This window comes from Oryctolagus cuniculus, chromosome 7 (assembly GCF_051225735.1).
Source record: "Oryctolagus cuniculus isolate XC-2025 breed Fujian yellow rabbit chromosome 7, ASM5122573v1, whole genome shotgun sequence".
Taxonomy (NCBI): Eukaryota; Metazoa; Chordata; class Mammalia; order Lagomorpha; family Leporidae; genus Oryctolagus; species Oryctolagus cuniculus.
This window is the reverse complement of record NC_142873.1, coordinates 162,150,439-162,171,755: the sequence shown is the minus strand read 5'-3', so window position 1 is coordinate 162,171,755 and position 21,317 is coordinate 162,150,439. Positions and strand designations below refer to the sequence as shown.

At 64.6% G+C, this 21,317-nt stretch overlaps 1 protein-coding gene and 1 long non-coding RNA gene across 8 annotated transcripts in view; one reads left to right on the top strand and one right to left on the bottom strand.

Annotated features, from left to right (window-relative positions):
* The window catches only part of KCNAB2 (potassium voltage-gated channel subfamily A regulatory beta subunit 2), an 82,816-nt gene that overhangs the window by 58,604 nt on the left and 2,895 nt on the right, over positions 1–21,317 (top strand). For 5 of the 6 annotated variants that reach the window (XM_051841108.3, XM_051841107.3, XM_089336681.1 and 2 more), the window contains 10 exons: positions 6,679–6,758; positions 9,287–9,331; positions 10,889–10,933; positions 11,859–11,902; positions 12,906–12,992; positions 16,648–16,733; positions 17,888–18,008; positions 18,285–18,379; positions 19,104–19,224; positions 20,301–20,389. In XM_051841108.3, coding sequence (XP_051697068.1) covers positions 6,679–6,758; positions 9,287–9,331; positions 10,889–10,933; positions 11,859–11,902; positions 12,906–12,992; positions 16,648–16,733; positions 17,888–18,008; positions 18,285–18,379; positions 19,104–19,224; positions 20,301–20,389 — 813 coding nt within the window. Of the gene's footprint in view, positions 1–6,678; positions 6,759–9,286; positions 9,332–10,888; positions 10,934–11,858; positions 11,903–12,905; positions 12,993–13,573; positions 13,756–16,647; positions 16,734–17,887; positions 18,009–18,284; positions 18,380–19,103; positions 19,225–20,300; positions 20,390–21,317 lie in introns of those variants that run through there. The other variant, XM_089336682.1, reaches the window with a different exon arrangement.
* Positions 155–20,374, bottom strand: LOC138850743 (uncharacterized). 2 transcript variants are annotated; one of them, XR_011390919.2, is made up of 2 exons: positions 20,280–20,374; positions 155–334 (listed from the first exon to the last, which is right to left on the bottom strand). It is a non-coding gene; the product is annotated as an uncharacterized LOC138850743 (long non-coding RNA). The 2 variants fall into 2 exon arrangements; XR_016211321.1 differs by lacking the exon at positions 20,280–20,374 and adding an exon at positions 879–1,976.

Here is a 21,317-nt window from a genome sequence, read left to right as displayed (position 1 = left end):
TTTAATGAATATAAATTTCCAAAGTACAGCTTATGGATTACAATGGCTTCCCCCCAATAACGTCCCTCCCACACGCAACCCTCCCCTTTCCCACTCCCTCTCCCCTTCCATTCACATCAAGATTCATTTTAGATTTAGATTTATTTATTTGAAAGACAGAGTTACAGAGAGAGAGGTCTTCCATCCACTGCTTCATTCCCCTGATGGCCACAATGGCCAGAGTTGTGCTGATCTGAAGCCAGGAGCCAGGAGCTTCTTCCAGGTCTGCCACGCAGGAACAGGGACCCAAGGACTTGGGCCATCTTCTACTGCTTTCCCAGGCCATAGCAGAGAGCTGGATCGGAAGAGGAGCAGCTGGGATTAGAACCGGCACCCATATGGGATGCAGGTGCTTCCAGCCAGGGCTTTAACCCACTGTGCCACAGCGCCGGCCCCATTTCCATGCATTTTTGAAAGATTTTACTTATTTATTTGAGAAGCAGAGTTACAGAGAGGTAGAAAGAGAGAGAGAGAGAGTCTTCCATCTGCTGCTTCACTCCCTAAATGGCCACATTGGCCAGGGCTGGGCCAGGCCAAAGCTAGGAGCCAGGAGCTTCTTCCAAGACTCCCATGTGGGTGCAGCGGCCCAAGCACTGGAACCATCTTCCACTGCTTTCCCAGGCCAAAAGCAGAGATCTGGATGGGAAGAGGAGCTGCCGGGACATGAACCGGTGCCCGTATGAGATGCCAGTGCCACAGGCAGAGGCTTAGCCCACTATGCCACAGCGCCGGCCCCCATGAATTTTCTGAAGACCCCTCATGTTCCCTGTGCTGTGAGGTTGCCAGAAATGGGCTGTCCCAGGGTGAACTGGAAGGTTCTAAGGAAGGGAGTTACCCACCGTGGCCCACACCAGTCTGGTTCTGGGCACTGGGAGCGGAGCTCAGAGCCCTAGGCCCCCGTGCCTGGCTCGGCCTCACTCCCCTCGTCATGGCTGCTCCGAGAGTCGTGGAAGTGTCGCGCCGGAGCGAGTGCAGCAGACGAGCACCACACACGATGAAATGTGACAGCCCTTTATTGCCGGCGGTGGAGAGCGGGCTTGTGCCCTAAAGAACTCTCGACCCCGAAGCTCAGAGCCACAGGGTCAATAAAGGCAAAACCCACAAGGAGGGGAGGGGGAATGCGTGGTTCCTAGGGTCAGGCTGACCTAAGGTCTATGTGAAACCAATATCAATTATAACCTTAACAATTCCGGGTGTAATCTTGCGATTAATGCAGGTATTGGCCTAAATCGCGTGTGGGACACAGACAGTCACAATCCTGTCACTAACCCGGTGCAGCCTGTCCGCTCCTGAGCTTGAGCGATCACGCTAGGGGGTTCTGTGCTCCCCCGGGTGCGATGCAGTGGACTGCTGTTGTCTGAGTGTTTCAGGTCATAGTTTTAGACCAGAGTCTCACGGCCGGGGGGGGGGAGGTTCTCAAGAGGGAGTCCCAGGTGCTCCGAGATGAGGTCCCTACTGTCCAGGTGCTACCTCAGAATCCCGTAGAGGGTGTGACGTCACCCGGCGGGTGCCGTCCCTTGGAAAGGCAGAGAAGCGGACGGGCAGGTTCCGGTGACTCCGCCCCCAGCACACCCGCTGCCTTTGAGTGACCGACGGTGGCCCGGGCTGGCTCCATCAGGGACACCGAGGCACAGCTGGCGATGTCGGAGGCCATGTTTGGATGGCACCGAGCTGGCAGATGAGGAAGGCACAGATAAGGGAGTCGGGGCTCTGGAAGGCTGTGCAGGGGAGCGAAGGACCAAGAGGAATTCTTGCGTTAAGTCCTACAGGTGGTGTCCAAGTAAAATCCAGCACCCCGGGTCCCAGGGCGCGGCCGACTGCAGGCCCAGGGAGAACATATGGGCTTTTCCTCCCCACCCTGGCCACGTTGTTTGTTTGTTAGTTTTTAAGTTTTCTTTAAAGATTTATTTGTTTCTTTATTTGAGAGGCGAAGTGATAGAGGAAGAAAGAGAGAGAGAGAGGCCGGCGCCATGGCACACTAGGCTAATCCTCCGCCTTGCAGCGCCGGCACACCGGCTTCTAGTCCTGGTCGGGGCGCCTGATTCTGTCCCGGTTGCTCCTCTTCCAGGCCAGCTCTCTGCTGTGGCCCAGGAGTGCAGTGGAGGATGGCCCAGGTGCTTGGGCCCTGCACCCCATGGGAGACCAAGAGAAGCACCTGGCTCCTGGCTTTGGATTGGCGCAGCGCACCAACTGTAGCAGCCATTTGGGGATTGAACCAACAGAAGGAAGACCTTTCTCTCTGTCCCTCCCTCCCTCTCTCTCTCTCTCTCTGTAACTCTACCTGCCAAATAAATAAATAAATAAATAATCTTAAAAAGAGAGAGAGAGAGAGAACAAGCTCTTCCATCTGATGGCTCACTCCCCAGATGGCCACAACAGCTGAGGCTGGACCAGAGCTCATCCTGGTCTCCTGCATGGGTGGCAGGAGCCAAAATACTTGGGCCACCTTCTGCTGCCTTCCCAGGATCGTCTGCAGGGAGCTGGATCAGGAGCGGAGCAGCCGGGGCTCAAACCGGCACTCAGATACGGGATGCCCATGCTGCAAGCGACCGCTTTGGTCACAGCACCATGTCAGTGGTCCTTGTTTGTTTGTTCCACTGGCTCACTCCCCAGATACCCACAACAGCCCAGCCTGGGTCGGGGCAGAGGCTGGGAGCCCAAGGACTGGAGCCATCATCAGTGCCTCCCAGAGTGTGCATTAGCAGGAATCTGAGACAGAAGCCAGAGCTGGGACCCAACTCGGTCACCCTGACCTGGGACAGGACGTCTTATCCAGGCCACACACACGCCTGCTCCCTGCCCTTTCAGCCATGTTTAGGCATGATGCCATGGAGCCATCACCCGGAGCTTCAAAACGTTCATCGCCCCAAACCAAGACTCTAGTTTTTATTTTTTACAGATTTATTTATTTATCTGAAAGGTGGAGTTACAGAGAGGCAGAGGCAGAGAGAGAGAGGTCTTCTACCCGCTGGTCCACTCCCCAGATGGCCACAGCTGCACTGATCAGGAGCCAGGAGTTTCCTCCAGGTCTCCCACGGGGGTGCAGGGGCCCAAGCACTTGGGCCACCTTCTGCTGCTTTCCCAGGCCATCAGCAGGGAGCTGGATAGGAAGTGCACTAGCTGGGACTTGAACCAGCGCCCAGAAGGGATGCCGGCACTGCAGGCGGCGGCTTTACCCACTACACCACAGCGCCGGCCCCGAGACTCTAGTCTTAAGCCACAAGTGCCCGACCGGTGGTAACCTCTGGTCAACTTCCTGTCTGAGTTCTGCAGCGTGCTTCTGTCAGTGAAGTTCTGTCCGCACGACGCCGTGCCCGTTCCCCGGCGCATCACCTGGGCAGAGCTGAGTCGTGGTGACAGAGGCCGTCTGGCCTGCACAGCGTAAATCATTTACCATCTGGCCATTGGCAGCAAGGATGCCCCCCAGTCAATGGAGTCCCCACGGCCGTCAGCCCATATCCACGGGGCCGTCTCGGCCTCGCTGTGTGCCAGGCCAGGGTGCAAATGCAAGCTTGCCCAAGAGTGCAGCAAACTGCCCGGTGTAGCTAGCATGACCCCAGCCTCCCACTGTGCTGCGCAGAGGCCCCGAGGGCAGGACAGCGTCCAGCCCCCAGTCCGCAGCCCTGAGATCACAGCCACGTCCCGCTCGCCGTCCTCCCTGCTGCCCCACGCCGCTCCTCTGTAGAAACCAACCCACGAGAGGCCTGAGTTCCAGGCAGGCTGGACAGCAGCAAGGTAGCAAGAGCGCAAGCTGACCGCTTGACTCTCCCTGAATCCCCCGTCCACCGGGGAGCTGGCGCTAGTTATTCCTGTCTTGAGACACAGCAGGTGCCAGAAATCACACCTGGTGACCGGGCCAGGGGATCCCACCTGGGCTCCGGCCTGCAAGCCCAGGCCCAGCTCCCAGCTCTGGGGGGCGGTACTCGGGCGAGGATGGTTCCTTGCTTCCCGGGCCAGGGTGGCAGGGAGGTGGCCTCTCTGTCCCCTGCACTTCCTCCTGACCTCCGCGTCTGGGACTCTGACCCTGGAGAGAACCAGAAGGTGCCAGGGTAGAGGCTCCGTTAAGTCAGCCGGGTGCCCCTGCACAGCGGAGTCTCTAGCTGGGCCCCCGGGACCACTCAGAGTGCCTGAGGTGCGGTGTCGGCAGGAGGAAATCACCAAACTCACGCCGGGAAACCAAACGAGAAGGCACTGCCCTAAAGGCTTCCTGGCTCCCCGTTCTCCTCGCTGGTAGCCAGCCAGGTGCGCTGCCAGGTGTAAGGAGGGTGCTTCTGGCTTTCCTGCGGGCAGGGACAGACGAAGGCCTCGGGGCTGCCGGTGGCCGCGGCCACGCGGAGGGGCCTCCTGCCTGGGGTGCAGACTGTAGTCAGTGAGGAGGCCCTGGGGCGGCTGGACTGGGGGCCACCGGAGCCAGCTGGAGGACAGACCCTCATGTCACCCTTTGTCTCTGATGGGCTGCTGTCTGGAGGACACAGTGTGGAAGGCGCCAGCGGCCAGAGAGGCACACGCGTTGAGTCCTTGGAACACGGCCCTGGGTTTGGCCAAGTTCACAGAGACAGAAAGCAGCAGGGGGGCTGCCAGGGGCCGGGGCCAGAGGGGGAGTGGGTAAGGGGCACAGTTTCAGTTTGGGTCGGTGAAGAAGCTGTGGAGACAGACGGTGGCCGTGGCTGCCCAGGACTACAACCGTGAACACCACAGAGCGGCCCGCTTACCGTGGTGACGATGGTGAACTGGGTTATGCGTATTTCACGACACCGTGCACGGTTTTCATTCAAAGAAGGAAGAGGGGAGGTGGCCGGGAGCTGGTGGGGCGTGGCCTCGGGGGTGCGTTACAAGAAAGCAGCAAAGCTCTGTGCCCGTGCTGCCCTCCAGGTCAGAAAGATGAGGGTGGGGCAGGGGCGGGGAGGCCCCTCCTGGGCCTCGCTCAGCCTGGCTGGTGGGAGGCACCCAGGAAGGGTCAGGATGCTGGTGAGGTTGAGCCAGTGCCAGAGCCCTGGGGTAGGAAGAAAAACGCCTGGGGGGGGGGGGAGCTCGGCACCGGCACCGGCACCGGCTCAGCACCGGCACCGGCAGCACCACTGCCCCGAGGCCTCTGTGCCTTTGCCACTTTGACCCCTGGTGCTACAGCAGAGTGGGCAGCACATCAGCTATGGGGGGCGGGGGGGATCCTGAAAGCTCCACCAACCGCCCTCCTCCCATCCCTGCCCCAGCAGCCATGAGTGGGGCTTAGCCATGGACCGCACAGCACCCGGGTGTTCTGGGCTCTGTGCCAGCGTTCGGGAACCAGGAGACTTTACCCTCCCCTCCCCCAGCCCCTGAAACAGCATGGATTTCTGGTTTCCCTTGAAAAATCCCAGCATCTGGTGGCCTGAGCCTGCTCTCCCACAGGGAGTTATTGGGCCTGGACCCTCCTTCCAGGTGGCGCCCCCAGTGGCCACCGTGCTCGCTACCCACTCCTGCCCTGCTGCCAGGAGCCCTGGGAAGCCGTGCCCGGCCGGCTTTGTGTCCTGCGGTTGGTGGGGGTCATTCGGAATTGTCCACCCCGCCCTGGGCTAGCAGGGGAGGGAGGCCAGGTGCCCAGAGCAGAGCTTGGAGAAGTGCCACACCCAGGGGACGGCAGAGCTGGGGGTGCCCTCTTCCTCTGCTGCAGCTTGCAGGGGCGGGGGGCTCTCGAGGGCAGGCTGGCTCCTTGCATGTCACCCGCCCTACCGGCACACCCGTCCGGCAGCCCGTGGAGCAGAGGCTGGTGGGCAGCGTGTTTAGGCTGGTGGGCAGCCTGGCCAGGTGGCAGGTGCTGGGAGAATCCGCGCAACACAGCTGAGGCCATGGCCCACCCCGCCAAGACCTGCCACACCCTTGGTGGGGGCCAGGTGGGTGTCCTGGGGCTGCCGCAGCCTAGGTGGCTCCCAACAGCCAAAGTTTGTTCTCTCCCAGTCCCTGCGGCTGGAAGTCTGCACTCAAGGTGCTGGCCGGGCCGCACCCCTCCCGAGGCTCAGAAGTGGGGTCTGCCTCCTGCCACTTCCTAGCCCCTTGGCTGCCGGCAGCACTGGGCTCCCCTGGCCTGCACATGCACCCAGCTCTGCCTCCCTTGACACACAGGCTCCTCGTTGTATCTGTGTCTCTGCTCACGGCACCTGTCACCTCGGCTTCAGGGCTCACCCTCTCCTGTACAGCCTGACCCCGACTGATTTCACCACAAACACCCTATTTCCAAAGAAGGTCTGGGTGGGCATGAATTGGGGTGGGGGGAGTCACTGTCAACCCAGTGCCGGTTGCACAGCCCTGAGATGGCCCCAGGCATGGCGTCCCTGCGCTCAGGAAGTTTTTCACCCATGTTCCTTCCTTGTCACGGTGCTGAGGGCCGCCTCCATCACAGGAGAGGGAGGGGAGGGAGCCGGACAGGAGCGTGTCCAGCGCTGGGCACAGGGTCTGAGCATGCAGGAGGCCTCCCAGGCCATAAGCTTCCTGCTCCAGGGCCCTATGTCCTGCTCCAGCCCCCAGGCCCTCCCCCGGGGCCCCAGGTCCTGCTCCAGCCCCTGGGTCCTGCTCTGGCCCCCGGGTCCTGCTCTGGCCCCCAGGCCCTCCTCTGGGGCTAGCAGGACAGTGCTGGCCGCAATCAGCCCGGTTCTCTCGTTTCAGATGGCAGAGCAGCTCATGACCTTGGCCTACGACAATGGCATCAACCTCTTCGATACCGCAGAAGTCTACGCAGCCGGCAAGTACGTGTCCCTTTCCCATGGGAAAAGGGGGTGGAGGACTCTGGGGAGAGCTGGAGCTCCAGTCTTCTGCCGCTAGCATTCCCAAGCGTTCCCAACAGTGCTGTCCGCACTGCCTCCTCCATGAAGCCATCCTTCCATGGTACTGGGAGGTGTTGTTTTCATAGGGCTGGACACAGGGACACAGGGACACCCTCGCTGGCTAAATTCCCTTTGTACCCAAGCAGCAGGGTGACCCCAAAGGCCTGCGGCCAGCCCCAGTGCCGGCATTTCACGTTCTTGATGGGCAACTGGGGCTGCGGGGAGCACGGGCCCCCAGTGCCACGGGGAGCAGGCTCGGGTCCCCGGAGCCACGGGGAGCAGGCTGGGGCCCCCAGTGCCGCGGGGAGCAGGCTCGGGTCCCCGGAGCCGCGGGGAGCAGGCTTGGGTCCCCAGTGCCACGGGAAGCAGGCTCGGGCCCCCAGTGCCACGGGAGCACTTCCCATCTTGGCAGTGAACTTTCTACTCAATTATGTAAAAGATCATCCCTCTGCCAGGGCTGCTGGCTTCGGTTTTGAAGACTGACTGTAATCAAATCATCCACTCTCCTGCATCGGGTTTCAAAAAGTCAGCTTCTGTTTGCGCAGTCATTAGCTGGCTCTTTCTCTCCACCCTCCCTCCTGCCCCTCCTGCTGGGGCGAGCCAAGTTCCTGTCAGCCAGGCTGGCTGCGGCGCTGGCTTGCTGTGCACTGGGCCGCGGGGCCGGCACCTGCCTCGTGGGGCCCTGGACGGTTACCTGTCTCCTGCAGCGGGCTGGAGCGCCAAGCATCAGGGAACCCGGCTGGACCCTTGCTCAAATCCCGACCCAGGCCCCGGGGGAGCTAATCGCCCAGGGCCTCTGCTGGCATCCCCAAGCCTCCTGCTCACCCCTGCCACCTGCAAGCCGGCAGAGCTTCCCACCAGAGTGGGGAGCTTTCAGGTGCCTGGGCAGGAGGCTCGGGGGCTGGAAAGCCCAAGGCCATCCCAGCGGGCCCCACCCTCTTTCCTGGCCCTGCTTGTGCCTGGCTCTGCTGCCCACGAGTGTGTAGGAGGCAGCTCCACGCAGCCTCCTGCAGCTCCAGATGGCCCAGCCCCCTGGCATGCTCCACTCCCCGGGAGCCCGGCTCTGGTTTCCTCCACTGGCTCCACCACCCCCTACTGAACTGAACACCGAGGATCAGCAGGCCAGGGCAAGCTGCCACGTCCTGGGCAGCCCGGAGGCCTCTGGGAAGCCACTTGCTAAAGAGCCCAGGACTCCGGGAGCAGCCTCCCCTTGGGCCGCCATTGCTCTGGGAGCCGCTGTCCTCTGCTCCTCCACCAGCCCCTGCACCCCCCCCCCCCTGCAGAGCCTGGAGCTGCCCCTGCTGCTGGCCCCCGGCCAGTGCCTCAGCAGCAGCAGCCACCCTCCCTGGGAAGCGGGGCCCCGTGTCCCCGGACAGACAGAAGACGCTTTGGACGAGGGGGTGGGAGGTGGATCCCGGGCAGCGGGCTAGGGCCGCCCCTTCACTGCCAAGTGCGTGTCCCGCCAGGGCCTTGCTTCTCCTGGGGAGAGCTGCGGTGTCTCTGCCCCCTGCACAATGCACATCTTAGAAACCCTCAGCCAGGACCCTGTGCGCGGCTTTGCTTCATTCATTGTCTGCGGCTCCGCCGGCCCCAAGGTCAGCCCCGATTCCCTCCCTCCCGTCCTCCCTCCTTCCCTGGGCCTGGTGAGTTCCCTGTGCCTGCTGACCGTGAAGAGGAGCCTTCGGAATGTATGCTAAACAGCTTGCAAATTAGAGCCCATTATTTCTGAGTGCATGACTCAGGCGCTTTCATAATTGGACCCGGGCACTGGGCACGGATCTTCTCCGTCTGTTGCTTTTACTCAGAAACATTTTGCTACAAGCAGAAAGTCCTTCAAAGTTAAGCCAGCACCGCTGTGCCAGGCGCACGCGGCTCCTGCGGCCCTCCGGGGACCCCAGCCGGCCTCGACTTGGCGCAGGGCCAGAATGGTGCCAAGCAGAGCAGACAGTGGTCGGCCTGGCATCTGCCCCTCTGATGTTGGACAGTGAGGGACACACATGCACACGCACACGCACTCTGCCGGAGAGCTCACTGCCGGGCGGTGGATCGTCTCTGAAAACAGAGGATGTAGCTGATGAATAATCCGCCTTTTAAGAAAATCTTTGTCTGGATGTTGTGCCCACGTGACTCTCCAGCTGGCCAGGGAGACGGCACGCTGGCCCCGCTGGGCACGACAAGGGCTCCCTCCTTCGCTGCGAGCTGGAACCAGCGCTGCTGACAGTGGGACACTTGCCCTCGGGACACCTGCCCGTGGCCACCCTTGTTGGGGGGAGGGGAATTGATGTAGCTGCCCCGGCTGGCTCTGGCCAGCCCCATGTCTCACCTCTGTGGTGTGAGCTGCCGAGCCAAGGTGGGCGTGGACGGCTAGCGGACATTCTCACAGAGGGGCAAGGACCGGGTTCCAGGTGGGGCTGGGTCTGATCTTCCCGTCGCCCCCTCTCACTCTGCAGGGCTGAAGTCGTGCTGGGGAACATCATCAAGAAGAAAGGCTGGAGGTGAGGCGCTGCCCCCACCCTGCCGCCTGCATGGGCGCGTGGGGAGGCTGGGGTGGAGGAGGCACGGGGAGGCGCTCTCAGGTGCCAGGCTGGGGAGCGAGGCCTTGGGTTTGGGTGCAGCGGGAAGAATGAGACTTCCGGGGTTGCTCAGCCCCTGCTGCTGTCCTGCCGACTCCTAGAAGCCCCAAAACTGTTCCAGTGGGGCAGGAGGACTGTCCCGGGGCGGGGGCAGCCCCAGGCACTGCCCACAGGGAGCTGGGACGGGCTGTGCACACCGGGGACGCTCCCCCACCCCCCGAGGTCCCCAGAGTAGCGTGAGGCCGTCCTCTGAGAGGCAGAGGCGATGCCCGGGAAGGAAGTGGAGTGGAGGTGGCCTGTGGCCTCCAGCCCCGCCCATTTGCCCCTGCCTCTGTCCCATCCCCCACAGAGCTCGCCAGGCAGAAGGCCAGGGTCCCTGGCAGCCAAGTCCCCGGTCAAAGGGAGCCGGAAGTGAGAGCTCCCTGCAGCCTGGGTATAGCCGGGCCTGGAGGGGAGGGGCTGAAAGAACCAGGGGTCGGGCTGGGACCAGCAGCCTTGTCCCGCCCACAGGCCCTGCCTGAGAAGGGTGAGAGTCGGCCCCCCGCCCCGGGCAGGCCTGTCTGAGCCTGCACGGTGCCCACGCAGCCCGTTGGGACACCTGGGAAGTGGCAGCTCTTCAGCTCAGCCCCCGAAGGTCAGGTCGGGAGCTGAGGGCCCCCCTTCTCAGATAGGGCCCACGGTCCCGGACAGAGGCCAGGCCTCGCCAACCCCAGGGCCAGCTACAGCCTTATTGAAGCGGCAGTAAGCCCAGGCTGAGACCTCATCTTCAGAAGGCATGGTCCCCACTCCCCCACCACTCAGAACCTCAGCGGTGCTGTGCCGGCAGCCCCCGACCCTGCCACATACCCTGCCCCCCGCTCCTCAAAGCTGTTTCTCCTCTGCCCTGGTCAGTCTCCACTCGGAGGCGCCTCGTCCACAACTCCAGGATGTGACAGGCACAGCCCCCACTGGACCCACGGAGGTCCTTGTCAGGTCACCCCCGGTCACCCTGGGGGTGACACTGCCCTGGCAGAGGTGGGCAGCTGCTGATCTTCCCGCGGCCCATGGAGCAGGACTGGCAGGCCCTCATCGCCCCCACCGCGGGCAGGAATCTGCTCCCACGGCTCCCACCACCCTGAGCCCTCCAGGCAGCTGTGAGCAGATGCCCTGGGCACCCTGAGCCCTCGCCTTGTCTCCTCATCCTGTCTCCGGCCACACCCCCCAGTCAAGCCCCACCCCCACCTAGTGACTCAGTTGGTTAGGTGCAGGGAGCAGGGGGTCTGCTTGCTTGGCTCCATGGGGAGTCCCAGGCCCCCAGGTTTGGCTCTATGTAGGTATACATCTCACGGAATGACAGAGACCCATTTCACACCTGGGCCCCCTGGTGGGGAGGGGGCTTCTAGGGTCCCTGTGTGAGAGCTGAGGGTGCTGGGGGGAAGGGAGACCCCCAGGAGGTCAGCACAGTCCTGTAACCCCCTCCCCTTCTCTTCTGCCCTGCAGACGGTCCAGCCTCGTCATCACCACCAAGATCTTCTGGGGCGGGAAGTAGGTGCAGCTGCGCCATGGCCCAGCTTCTGCCAGGACTGCGGTTTAGGAGGCGGGGCTGGGGGTGGTCGGGGTGAGGGAGGGGGTGCCGGGCAGGGCAGGGGCCACCCGCATCGTTCTGCCACCTGGTTAGGGACCTCGGACCCCAGGCAGCGGCTTTGGCCGTGTTGGACTTCACACAAACCTCACTTAACTTTTATTTATAAGGGGTCCAAATGTAGCTTCGTAAAAATTCCGGAGCAACCAGCAAATCTGTGTGCTGCCCACCCCCTGTAGCCTCCCCTGGCCTCGGCACCCCTGCCACTCCGAGCTCTCCAGGGCCAAAACTCAGCCTCATAGGAATTACCCCAGGATTCACTCTCTGGGCTTCTTTCATGTAATTCATTTGAAATACAGAGAGGCAGACACACAGAGAGATGGCCCAGCCGCTAGTTCTCTCCCCAGATGTCCACAACAGCTGGAGTTGGGCCAGGCTGAAGCCAGAAGCCTGGAACTTCCTCCCAGGAGGAAGGCAGGGACCCAAGTACTTGAGCCCTCGCCTGCTGCCTCCCGGGGGTGCATTAGCAGGAGGCTGGGGTCAGGAGCCCAGGAGCAAACTCCGGTGCTTCCGTGTGGCACGCAGGCCACCCAAGCGGTATCAGCCACTGCACCAAATGCCCTTCCTGTGATACAGTCTTTAAAAAAAAGAAAATAGAAACATAACATTGAAAAGCAAAAGCCCGTTCCCCGCGGCCCCCCACCGTGCCCCCCAAGCTGCCCCAGGGACAGCGTCCAGACCTCTGCCCAGACCTCCTGCATCTCAGCCCTGCGGCCTCGCGTTCGCTCCCCCAAAGTGGACTCGGCGCGCACCTCCTTCTTTCCTTGCACCGTAAACTCTTCCCCCAAACTGCCCGCGGCATCACACACGCTGTCCCCTGTCTTTCAGAGCCGAGACGGAGAGGGGCCTCTCCAGGAAGCACATCATAGAAGGTGAGGAGGCGCTCGGGCCCCCGGGGCCCCCGGCCAGGAGCGTCCAGCCCCTGCAGGGACAGAGAAGCGACACAGGGCCGCCCCCAGACACGCAGCCGGGGCCCCAGCCCCGCGCACCTGGTACTCTGGCCTGGCCCTCCCCGTCCACTTCCACCCTCTGCAGGATAGGGAGGGCTCTGTGGCTGGACACGCACAGGCCTGGCTCAGCCCCACGCTGGCCAGTGGCCTTGAGCAAGGCACTCTGCCTCCCCAGGCCTCTGTCACAGTGTCTGTAAGGTGGGGACAGTGAGAGCGGCCGCCTTGGGGTTGCTGGGACTCCGGTAGAACCAGGAGACCCTGCAGTCGGTGTGCAGCCCAGCGCGCAGTCCACAACTCATGCTATGCCCTCTGCCTCTCCCAGCTGTCCCACCCACCCCTGCTGCCGGTGCTGTCCGCTGACCACTCTGCCCCTGGGTGGTCACTGCATTGAGAACGTCACTGGCTTTTAGTTGGTTTAAAAGATTTGTTTATTTGTTTGAAAAACAGAGAGAGAGGGAGATCTTCCATCTACTGGTTCACTCCCCAAATGACCACAGTGGCCACAGCTGGGCCAGGCCAAAGCCAGGAGCCTGGAACTCCATCCAGGTCTCCCATATGGGTGCAGGGGCTCAAGCACTTGGGCCACCCTCCGCTGCTTTCCCAGGTGCATTAGCAGGGAGCTGGACCAGAAGTGGCACAGCTGGCATTAGTCTTCTGTGCCACACGCCGGCCACTCATCAGCCTTCTGTGTTCCAGACCCGGCTCACCTCTGTGTGGGGTCACGAGGCCACACCTCTTGCAAGGCTGCCCAGCAGGTGGCCAAGGAGCAGTCCCAGAAGAGGGGGGTCTGCTGTCCCCTCACACCCTCCTGAAGGGCAGGGCCCCACTGCCATTAGGGTGCCCCCACTTGAGCACCCAGCACCAGGGCCCTTCTCTCACCTCCTGAGCCCTGAGCCGGACACCCCACCCAACCCTGTGCCCCCAGGACTGAAGGCATCGCTGGAACGCCTGCAGCTGGAGTACGTGGACGTGGTGTTTGCCAACCGCCCGGACCCCAACACGCCCATGGAAGGTAGGGGCTCTCCCCAGGCGCCCATGGGCAACCCTGGGCTCACCAAGGGTGTGAACTGCCAATGGCCTCAGAGGAGGCCAGGCCCCATGTGTGGGGGCAGGGCAAGCGCCCCCCCAGCAGGTGCACCCTGCACCTCCCGGTCCTGGGGGTCCACACCTGACCAACTCTGGCCCTCCCTCCTGGTGTCTCAGCTCAGCGTCTCTGTGGGTAGCTAAATGCAGCTTCGGGCTGCAACTGTTGCACTCCTTGTTCCGAGGTTCCCCGGGTCTTTTGCTGGGGGCCGGGCCGGGGGCGGGGCGAGCCGGCACCCTGTTGGAAGTGGTCTGCGTCTCCTCCTTGCACCTCTCGTCCCAGGCCCCCACCCCCACCCTTCCCCGCCGCCGGCCTCTTCTCATCTGTGCTTTGCTGCTTCTGGGACTCGGAGTTGTGTTCGAGCCGCTCTGGCTTCGTGAGCGTAGACGCGGGTTTTCTCTTAGACGAAACGGATTCTCTGCACTGAGAGATTTGTGTTCCCGCGCCCCGGGCCTCGTGTTCCCACAGCTGCAAACTCCGGTCTCTTTAAATCTTTCTTTTATCACCAGGGGACCCATTTAGTTCCTCCAAGGCAAGGACATTCATCATAGAAGGTACACAGTCCCCCGCCCGACGACTGACTTCTGGGTCCAAGCTGCATTTTATGAGACAGTGTTTTATTTACACGGCCCTCCTCCCCTCGACAAACTTCTCCATAAAATGCATCCGGGAGTGAGCGAGAGAGGGAAAGCAGAGCGCCGTGGGGCCCCGCCCACGCTGCCACGGCCCTCCCGCCCCCCTCTGCATGCCCCTCCCCACCCCCGCTTGCCGTGCTGTGACCCTGGTGGCCTCCTCTCCCTCTAAGGGTGCTGCCACCCCTGCCTGGAGCCTTGACCCTGATGGGACGAGGAGCAAACCCGTCAGGGACCCCAGAACACGCGGCCCCTGGAGCCGCCGCTGGAGGCAACGCCAGCCACGGAGCCTCCCCTCCAGAGCCCACCGCTCACGTGCCCTCGGGGGCTGGACTGCCAGCCCTGACCGTGTCCAGGCGCCTCCGTCTAAACGGAGCCCCCTCCCTTTGAAGACTCACTTACGGGAGCGGGTGGAATCCTGAGACAGAGGCGGCCTCCAGCCATGTTTGTTCTCTGCCTGCTGTGGCCAAGACCCCCGGGCCCCACCCTGCGACCAGGCCTCAGGCTCCGCCCCACACGGCAAGGGCTCCTGCCGGCCACCTGGTGCCGCCGCCTGAGCCCTCCCGTGTGTTATTTGTGACCGGGCACAGGCGCCCTGGGCTTTGGCAACAGCAGGAAGGCTTCTGCCGCCTGCCTCTCTCCAGCGGCAGTTGAAATGAAGGACACTTGTCCCTAACTGTCCCTGCTTCTGGGGCCACTGACACCCCCCGGCAGAAGCGTAGCGCGCCGTGCTCCCTGCCTTGGCTCCATGCCCCGCCTGCCTCTGCCCCACGCCTCCAGGGACCCCCTCCCTCCCAGGACTGCAGAGGCCACATGAGCTCTGGCCTGGCCGGCGCCGCGCCGGCCCCTCTGTCACTGCATGGGAGGGGCATTGTGCCGTTTCGCCGGTCGGGGACTTCTGTGTCAGACAGGGCGGGGTTGGGAGGGCGAGGGAGCAAGGCTGGCGCTGGGGTCCTCTGGCCGCCCTGTCTCCGGCATGTGGACTTGAGCCTTGGCTGACCGGGCGCTCTGCACAGTCACAGGCGCCCCCAAGGGGGTCTCGAAAAACAAGGGCAGTGCGGCCTGGGGCCTGGGCTCAGGGGTTAGGATGTGGCCAGCACCCTCCCGGGCTCCTCTGGGTGCTCCACGGACCTGCCCACGGGCGCCTCTCTCCTCCTCACTCCAGTGCGTTGGCTGTTCAGGCAGGAAACACACAAGGGAACCCCAGGGAGGCCCACTTCCCCTCCCAAGCCCCCCCAACACACACACAGGGACGCATGGGCAGGGGGCAGTGCCTGACCCTGGATGGAGGGAGGGGACAGGGCTGGGCCAGCAGGTGCAGGAGCCCGGGGGACCCTGCTGGGACCAGCACACTGGAAGCCCCTACTCCCTTGGCTCCAGTCCCCAGGGTGCCCTGGGTTCTACATAGTGGATTCAACCAGACAGGCGCTCAGGGACCCAGGAGGGGTGGGACAGGACACCCGGCAGTGCCCGCCTGTGCCAGCGAAGGTGCCTGCTGTCCTGCACCACTCCCAGGTGGAGCCGTCGGGACACAGCCGGCTCCCTCCTGCCTCCGTCTCCCCGGCCCCGGCATCTTCAGGGAGCTCAGCTTCGGCATCACAGCGGCAGAGAGGAGCTCAACTCCTGGGGGCGTGGGGCTTTTCCCGGGCCGAGGGCCCTGCCCTGTTCTTAGAAACACCTGCTGCCTGCAGCAGGCGGACTGCGAGCCCTGTGCGGGGCCTGAGAGAAGCCAGGGAGCAGCCAGGGCCGTTTGAAATGGGACAGCTCACAGCCACGTCCTGTTTTCAAAGCCACATCATCCCAGGGAGGCTGCAACAGCTGGGGGGGCCGTGGCGGGTGGGGGGACAGCAGCTTGCAGATTTCTATACCTCAAAAGCCCTTTTCTATATATTTTTTTTTCATTTGTATTTGAGAAAGAGAGAGAGACAGAGAATCAGATGGAGAGAGAGCATCCGTCGCTGGTTCACTCACTAAATGCCTGCAACAGCCAGGGCTGGGCCAGGCCCAAGCCAGGAGCCAGGACTCCAGCCAGGGCTTCCACGTGGGGGACAGGGACGAAGTGCTTGAGCCACACCCGCTGCCCCCGTGCACTTTCGCAGGAAGCTGGCTGGGAAGGGGGTAGCCGGGCCCTGAACGGAGCACTCCGACGTGGGATGCGGGCGTAGCCCAGAGAGGTCAAGCGCTGCCCCAAGGCCCTCCCCACTTGGTGGGATCACTGTGTCCCTGGCAGGGGGGGCCCTTCTGCGACTGACGAGGCTGGCGAGGGGTCTCAGAGACTTACTCCTCAGGAGGTGATGAGTCTCCGCTGTCTGGGATTCTCATTGTCTCCGGAGCTCGTGGCGTGGGCTTCGGAACTCCTCTCCAGCCCTCGACCCCTCCCAGCAGGGGCACCCAGACCCGCTTGCCCTGGGACCATCCCCTGGTGCTGGGCTGGTTTGAGAGCCCGGGGCCTCCCGGTCTGCTTCCTGCAGCCCCGCGCTGGGATGTGCACTGTGCCTTCTCCACGCAGCCCCGGGTTCCTGGCGAACTAGCACAGCCGAGCAGGAGACAGACGCTCCCCGTGTGCTCGGAACCCCCACCCACCCGTCCGGTCCTTGCTCAGCGATCTGGTCCCCCGATCCTTCCCCAGACTAGAGACCCCGGCCGGAGTCCCAGACCACGTCCCCGACCTCCCTTCCTCATCCGGGCCACAAAGCGCCACGGCCGCTCGAGCACCATTTTGCAAAAGTGCCGCCGGGCCTGTGACTGGGAGGGGCTGTCGCGAAGCAGCTTCTGGGGTGCAGCTCGCCCCCGGCTTCCCCGCAGCCCGGGACCCCCGAGCACACCGCTTGCAAGACGTCGCTGCAGCCCCGCCTCCCCCGGCTCCTGCCGCCCGCGTTTGCCGAGCGCCCCGGGGCTGGGCCCCAGGCCCGGGCCACCCCCCACCTGTGGTTTCTGCTCTCTCACACCAGAGACCGTGCGTGCCATGACCCACGTCATCAACCAGGGGATGGCCATGTACTGGGGCACTTCACGCTGGAGCTCCATGGAGATCATGGTAGGTGCCGGCGTGGCTGTGTGGGACCAGCAGGGGCTCTGGCTGCGCCAGTGCCGAGGTGGGAAGAGCGGTGCCAGTCCGGTGGGGGCTGGAGGTGACGCCTGCAGGCAGTGCAGACGGGGTGGGCCTGTTCTGAGCCCTCTGAGAGGACAGGTGTGGGGCTGGGCCAGTGCTCAAGGGTGGCGACACCCGGGACCCCTTGGGCTGGGCCCTTGTGATGCCAGATGTCAGGCACCAAGGGGGCCGGCTCCCCTTTCATCCTCCCAGCACCCTCTGGGGCAGTGCTGATGTCATCCTGTGTCTTGAGTTCTGAAACGTGCCCGAGGTCACCCGGCTCAGGCTGAGACACCCAGCCCACGCGTGGCTCGGGGCCTGGGCGGCCTCAGCACGCGGCCCTCCTGGTTGGCGGGGTTTCCCCTCACCTGCATGTCCCAGAAGGCACCCACTGACTGTCGAGTCCCTGCATGGGAGCCGGCAGAGCCCGAGGGTCGGCACGGCGCCCTGCTCTCGGCCCCTGAGGCCCAGCCCTGGCCCGCCGCACGCTGCCTGCCTCCCGACGGTGCTGCCGCCTCCGCTGAGTGCTGGGCTCCTGCTTCATGACGGAAGTGCCGCCGGGTTTCATTTCCAGTTAACCAACCCCATTAATCCGCCTGTGGCATCTGTGCCACGGATGAGCCCTTACGTGGCATCTTCCAAGGCTGCCCGGGGCCCACACTGGGCCACCCCTGCTGTGCCCCAGGATCAGAAGCCCAGGGAAGGGACCTCCCAGCATGGCCAACAGCCCTTCCTGCCTGGCCACACCCTCTGGGGTGGGGGAGGGACAGGTGGCCACGTCCTGGAAGCGGGCTGGTGCTCGTGGCTCTGAGTGCCCGGCATGCAGCAGGCTCGCACCCTTGGAAACCGAGGCACAGGGCATGAGTGCTTTGCCAGTAAGTGCCAGAGCCCTAGGCTGGTACAGTATTGTGCTTTAACCAAGACCCTCACCTTGGGGTCCCACAAGCCGCCCCCTTTTCCTGGCACAAAGGGGCCTCCTAGATGCCCAGGAAGAGTGCGTGTCGGGGTAGAGGGGGCCCCAGGCATCTCGCGGGGGCGCCCCCGTCCCCTCTCCGGCACCCTGGCTGACCGGCAGCGCTGTGTCCCCTTCTTGTGCACAGGAGGCCTACTCCGTGGCCCGACAGTTCAACCTGATCCCGCCCATCTGTGAGCAGGCCGAGTACCACATGTTCCAGCGGGAGAAGGTGGAGGTGCAGCTGCCCGAGCTGTTCCACAAGATAGGTGCGCCCGCCCCGCCCGCCTGCCCGCCCGCCCCGCCCCCCCTGCCCCGTCCACCGCGCCCCACCCCGCCCCCCCTGCCCCGTCCACCGCGCCCCGCCCCGCCCCACCTGCCCCGTCCACCGCGCCCCGCCCCGCCCCACCTGCCCCGTCCACCGCGCCCCACCCCGCCCCACCTGCCCCGTCCACCGCGCCCCACCCCGCCCCCCCTGCCCCGTCCACCGCGCCCCCCACCCGCCCACGCCCCAGGCTTCACTCCGCCTGCTTCCCTTCTCTCAGGAGTGGGCGCCATGACCTGGTCCCCTCTGGCCTGTGGCATCGTGTCCGGGAAGTACGACAGTGGCATCCCGCCCTACTCGCGAGCCTCCTTGAAGGTGAGGGAGGGGCGGGCAGGGGACAGTTGGGGTGCAGTTGGCTCACCTGGGCCCCGCTGCCCAGCTCTGTGCACGGGGGTCGGGTTGGGTGGTTCGAGAGAGGGACAGAGCCCCCTCTGTCCTGACCTGTGTCTGGAGGAGCCGCCCACCCCATGGGACAGCCCCGGGTGAGGAGCCCCTTCATACCCCCACTCCCCACTCACAGTGCCACACGGGGTACCCCCTGCTGCCATGCACTGGCCCCCACTCTCTACCACCCCTGAAACCTCCGGGTTCAGGGCTGGGGGCTGCAGAGCCACTCAGAGGTGACCCCAAGACAAGCACCCCCCCACACACCCCCAGGAGTCCCCAGACTGCAGACACGGAGCAAACAGAGAAAAACCACCCAGCCAGAGCAGACCGGCCCGGGGTCCCACCTGCTGCTCCCCAAGCATGCAGCCAGGACAGAGAGCCCCAGGAGACACAGAGATGGGAGGTGGCCAGGGAGGGGTGGGGGAGAGGACGCCTCTGAGCCCAGGCTCCAGGCCTCCGGGGAGAACCAGTCAGGCTGAGGCTACACGTCCTGGCTCAGCCCACCCCCCGCTGTGCCCTTCAGAGGGGGTCCATCCTTGTCCCACTGCGGAGTCTGACCCACCGTGGCCTGGGGCAGGGCTGCTGCGGGGGGCAGAGGCCCAGGAGTTTTCCCTCACCTGTAACCCTGCCACCCCCCGCCCCTGCCCACCAGGGCTACCAGTGGCTCAAAGACAAGATCCTGAGCGAGGAGGGCCGGCGCCAGCAGGCCAAGCTGAAGGAGCTGCAGGCCATCGCCGAGCGCCTGGGCTGCACCCTCCCCCAGTTGGCCATCGGTAACCAAGCTCTGGGCCCAGGGTGGGGGCTCGTGTCCCTGGGGGGGGGTCCACGAGGGCCTGGCTCCAGTGTTCCCGAGCTGGCCCTCGGAGGTGGGGCTGGGGCCCTAGGGAGAAAGGGAGGGATCCCTAAACAGCCTCCCCAGCAAGGGCGGAGTTGGGGCCCCATGACCATGGAGTGATGGCAGCAGTCCCTGACTGCCTGCCCAGGGCCATGGGGCCAGGTCAGGGGTCCCTGAGTGCCTGCCCAGGGTCATAGGGCCAGGTCAGGGGTCCCTGAGTTCCTGCCCAGGGTCATGGGGCCAGGTCAGGGGTCCCTGAGTGCCCGCCCAGGGTCATGGGGCCAGGTCAGGGGTCCCTGAGTGCCCGCCCAGGGTCATGGGGCCAGGTCAGGGGTCCCTGAGTGCCCGCCCAGGGTCGTAGGGCCAGGTCAGGGGTCCCTGAGTTCCTGCCCAGGGCCGTGGGGCCAGGTCAGGGGTCCCTGAGTGCCTGCCTAGGGCTGTAGGGCCAGGTCAGGGGTCCCTGAGTGCCTGCCCAGGGCCGTGGGGCCAGGTCAGGGGTCCCTGAGTGCCTGCCCAGGGCCGTGGGGCCAGGTCAGGGGTCCCTGAGTGCCTGCCCAGGGCCGTGGGGCCAGGTCAGGGGTCCCTGAGTGCCTGCCCAGGGCCGTGGGGCCAGGACAGGGGTCCCTGAGTGCCTGCCCAGGGTCGTGGGGCCAGGTCAGGGGTCCCTGAGTGCCTGCCCAGGGCCGTGGGGCCAGGTCAGGGGTCCCTGAGTGCCTGCCCAGGGCCGTGGGGCCAGGTCAGGGGTCCCTGAGTGCCTGCCCAGGGCCGTGGGGCCAGGTCAGGGGTCCCTGAGTGCCTGAGCCACCTCTGCACCAGGAGCAGCAGGAGGGCCAGGCTCCCCCAACACCACCCACTCCTTAAGCAAAGCCCCCACCTAGCACTGCTGAGCCTTCCAGGAGCCCGGGACCCCCAGACCAAGCATCCAGCTCTCTCTGGCGCCGTCAGGGCGGGGCAGAGCCAGGAAGGGCCCTGCACCGGGCGTGCCTGCCTCACCTCGGGTCTTGCCGCCCTCAGCCTGGTGCCTGCGGAACGAAGGCGTCAGCTCCGTGCTCCTGGGTGCTTCCAACGCAGAGCAGCTCATGGAGAACATTGGCGCCATACAGGTGAGCAGGGCGCCGGCTGGGCGGGGCTCGAGGGCCCAGGGCGGCCGGCTGGGCGGGGCTCGAGGGCCCAGGGCGCCTGCTGGGCGGGGCTCGAGGGCCCAGGGCGCCTGCTGGGCGGGGCTCGAGGGCCCAGGGCAGCCTGCTGGGTGGGGCTCACGGTCCCAGGGCGGCCGGCTGGGCGGGGCTCGAGGGCCCAGGGCGGCCGGCTGGGCGGGGCCCACGGTCCCAGGCAGTCCTGGAGCAGGCACGTGGTCACTGAGCACCGACCGCCCGCCTGCCTGGTTCCAGGCGCCCGAGATGCCCCCTGGAGGAGCGTACCTTCCAGCACCAGCAGAGATAAGCGCTAAATGCAAGAAATTAGGTGTGAGAAGGCGTGAGGGCTCTGAGGGAAAAGCGGGGGCACCCTAGGGGCGCTGGGGCCAAGAGGAGGCGGCACCATAGGCCCCGGTTCTGAGGGGGCTGCAGGGTGGGCTTGTGCTGAACAGGTGCGGAGTGAGCCCTGCAAATGCTCAGGCGGAAGCTTCCAGGCAGGACGGACAGTGGCGTTAGAGGCCCAGCAGGGCAGTGGGGCAGGTCCCGTGAGACAGCGCCTGCCCTGCCCCCAGGCCGGGGGTCTTGCTTCTGAGTGAGCCGCAGCCCGGCGGGACTGGGCGGCAGAGGGGCAGCTCCCGCGGGGCTTCTGAAGGGGTCCTTCTCTCTGGCAGCTCAGTGGGGAGGCTGGGGGAAGAGAGGCCTGGTTGGAAGTGATATCGCCCCTGGGGGAGCCGGGGGGGAGCCATGGGTGGATCCTGGGTGCTTGGGGGGGGGCTGTGGGACTGGGGGGTGAGAGCAAGCATCTGACGATGGCCCGGGGTTGTCACCTGGAAGGCTGGTGTTGCCAGCTGTTGAGGCGGGGACAGCTGGGAAAGGGCAGTTGGAAGTCAGGCCC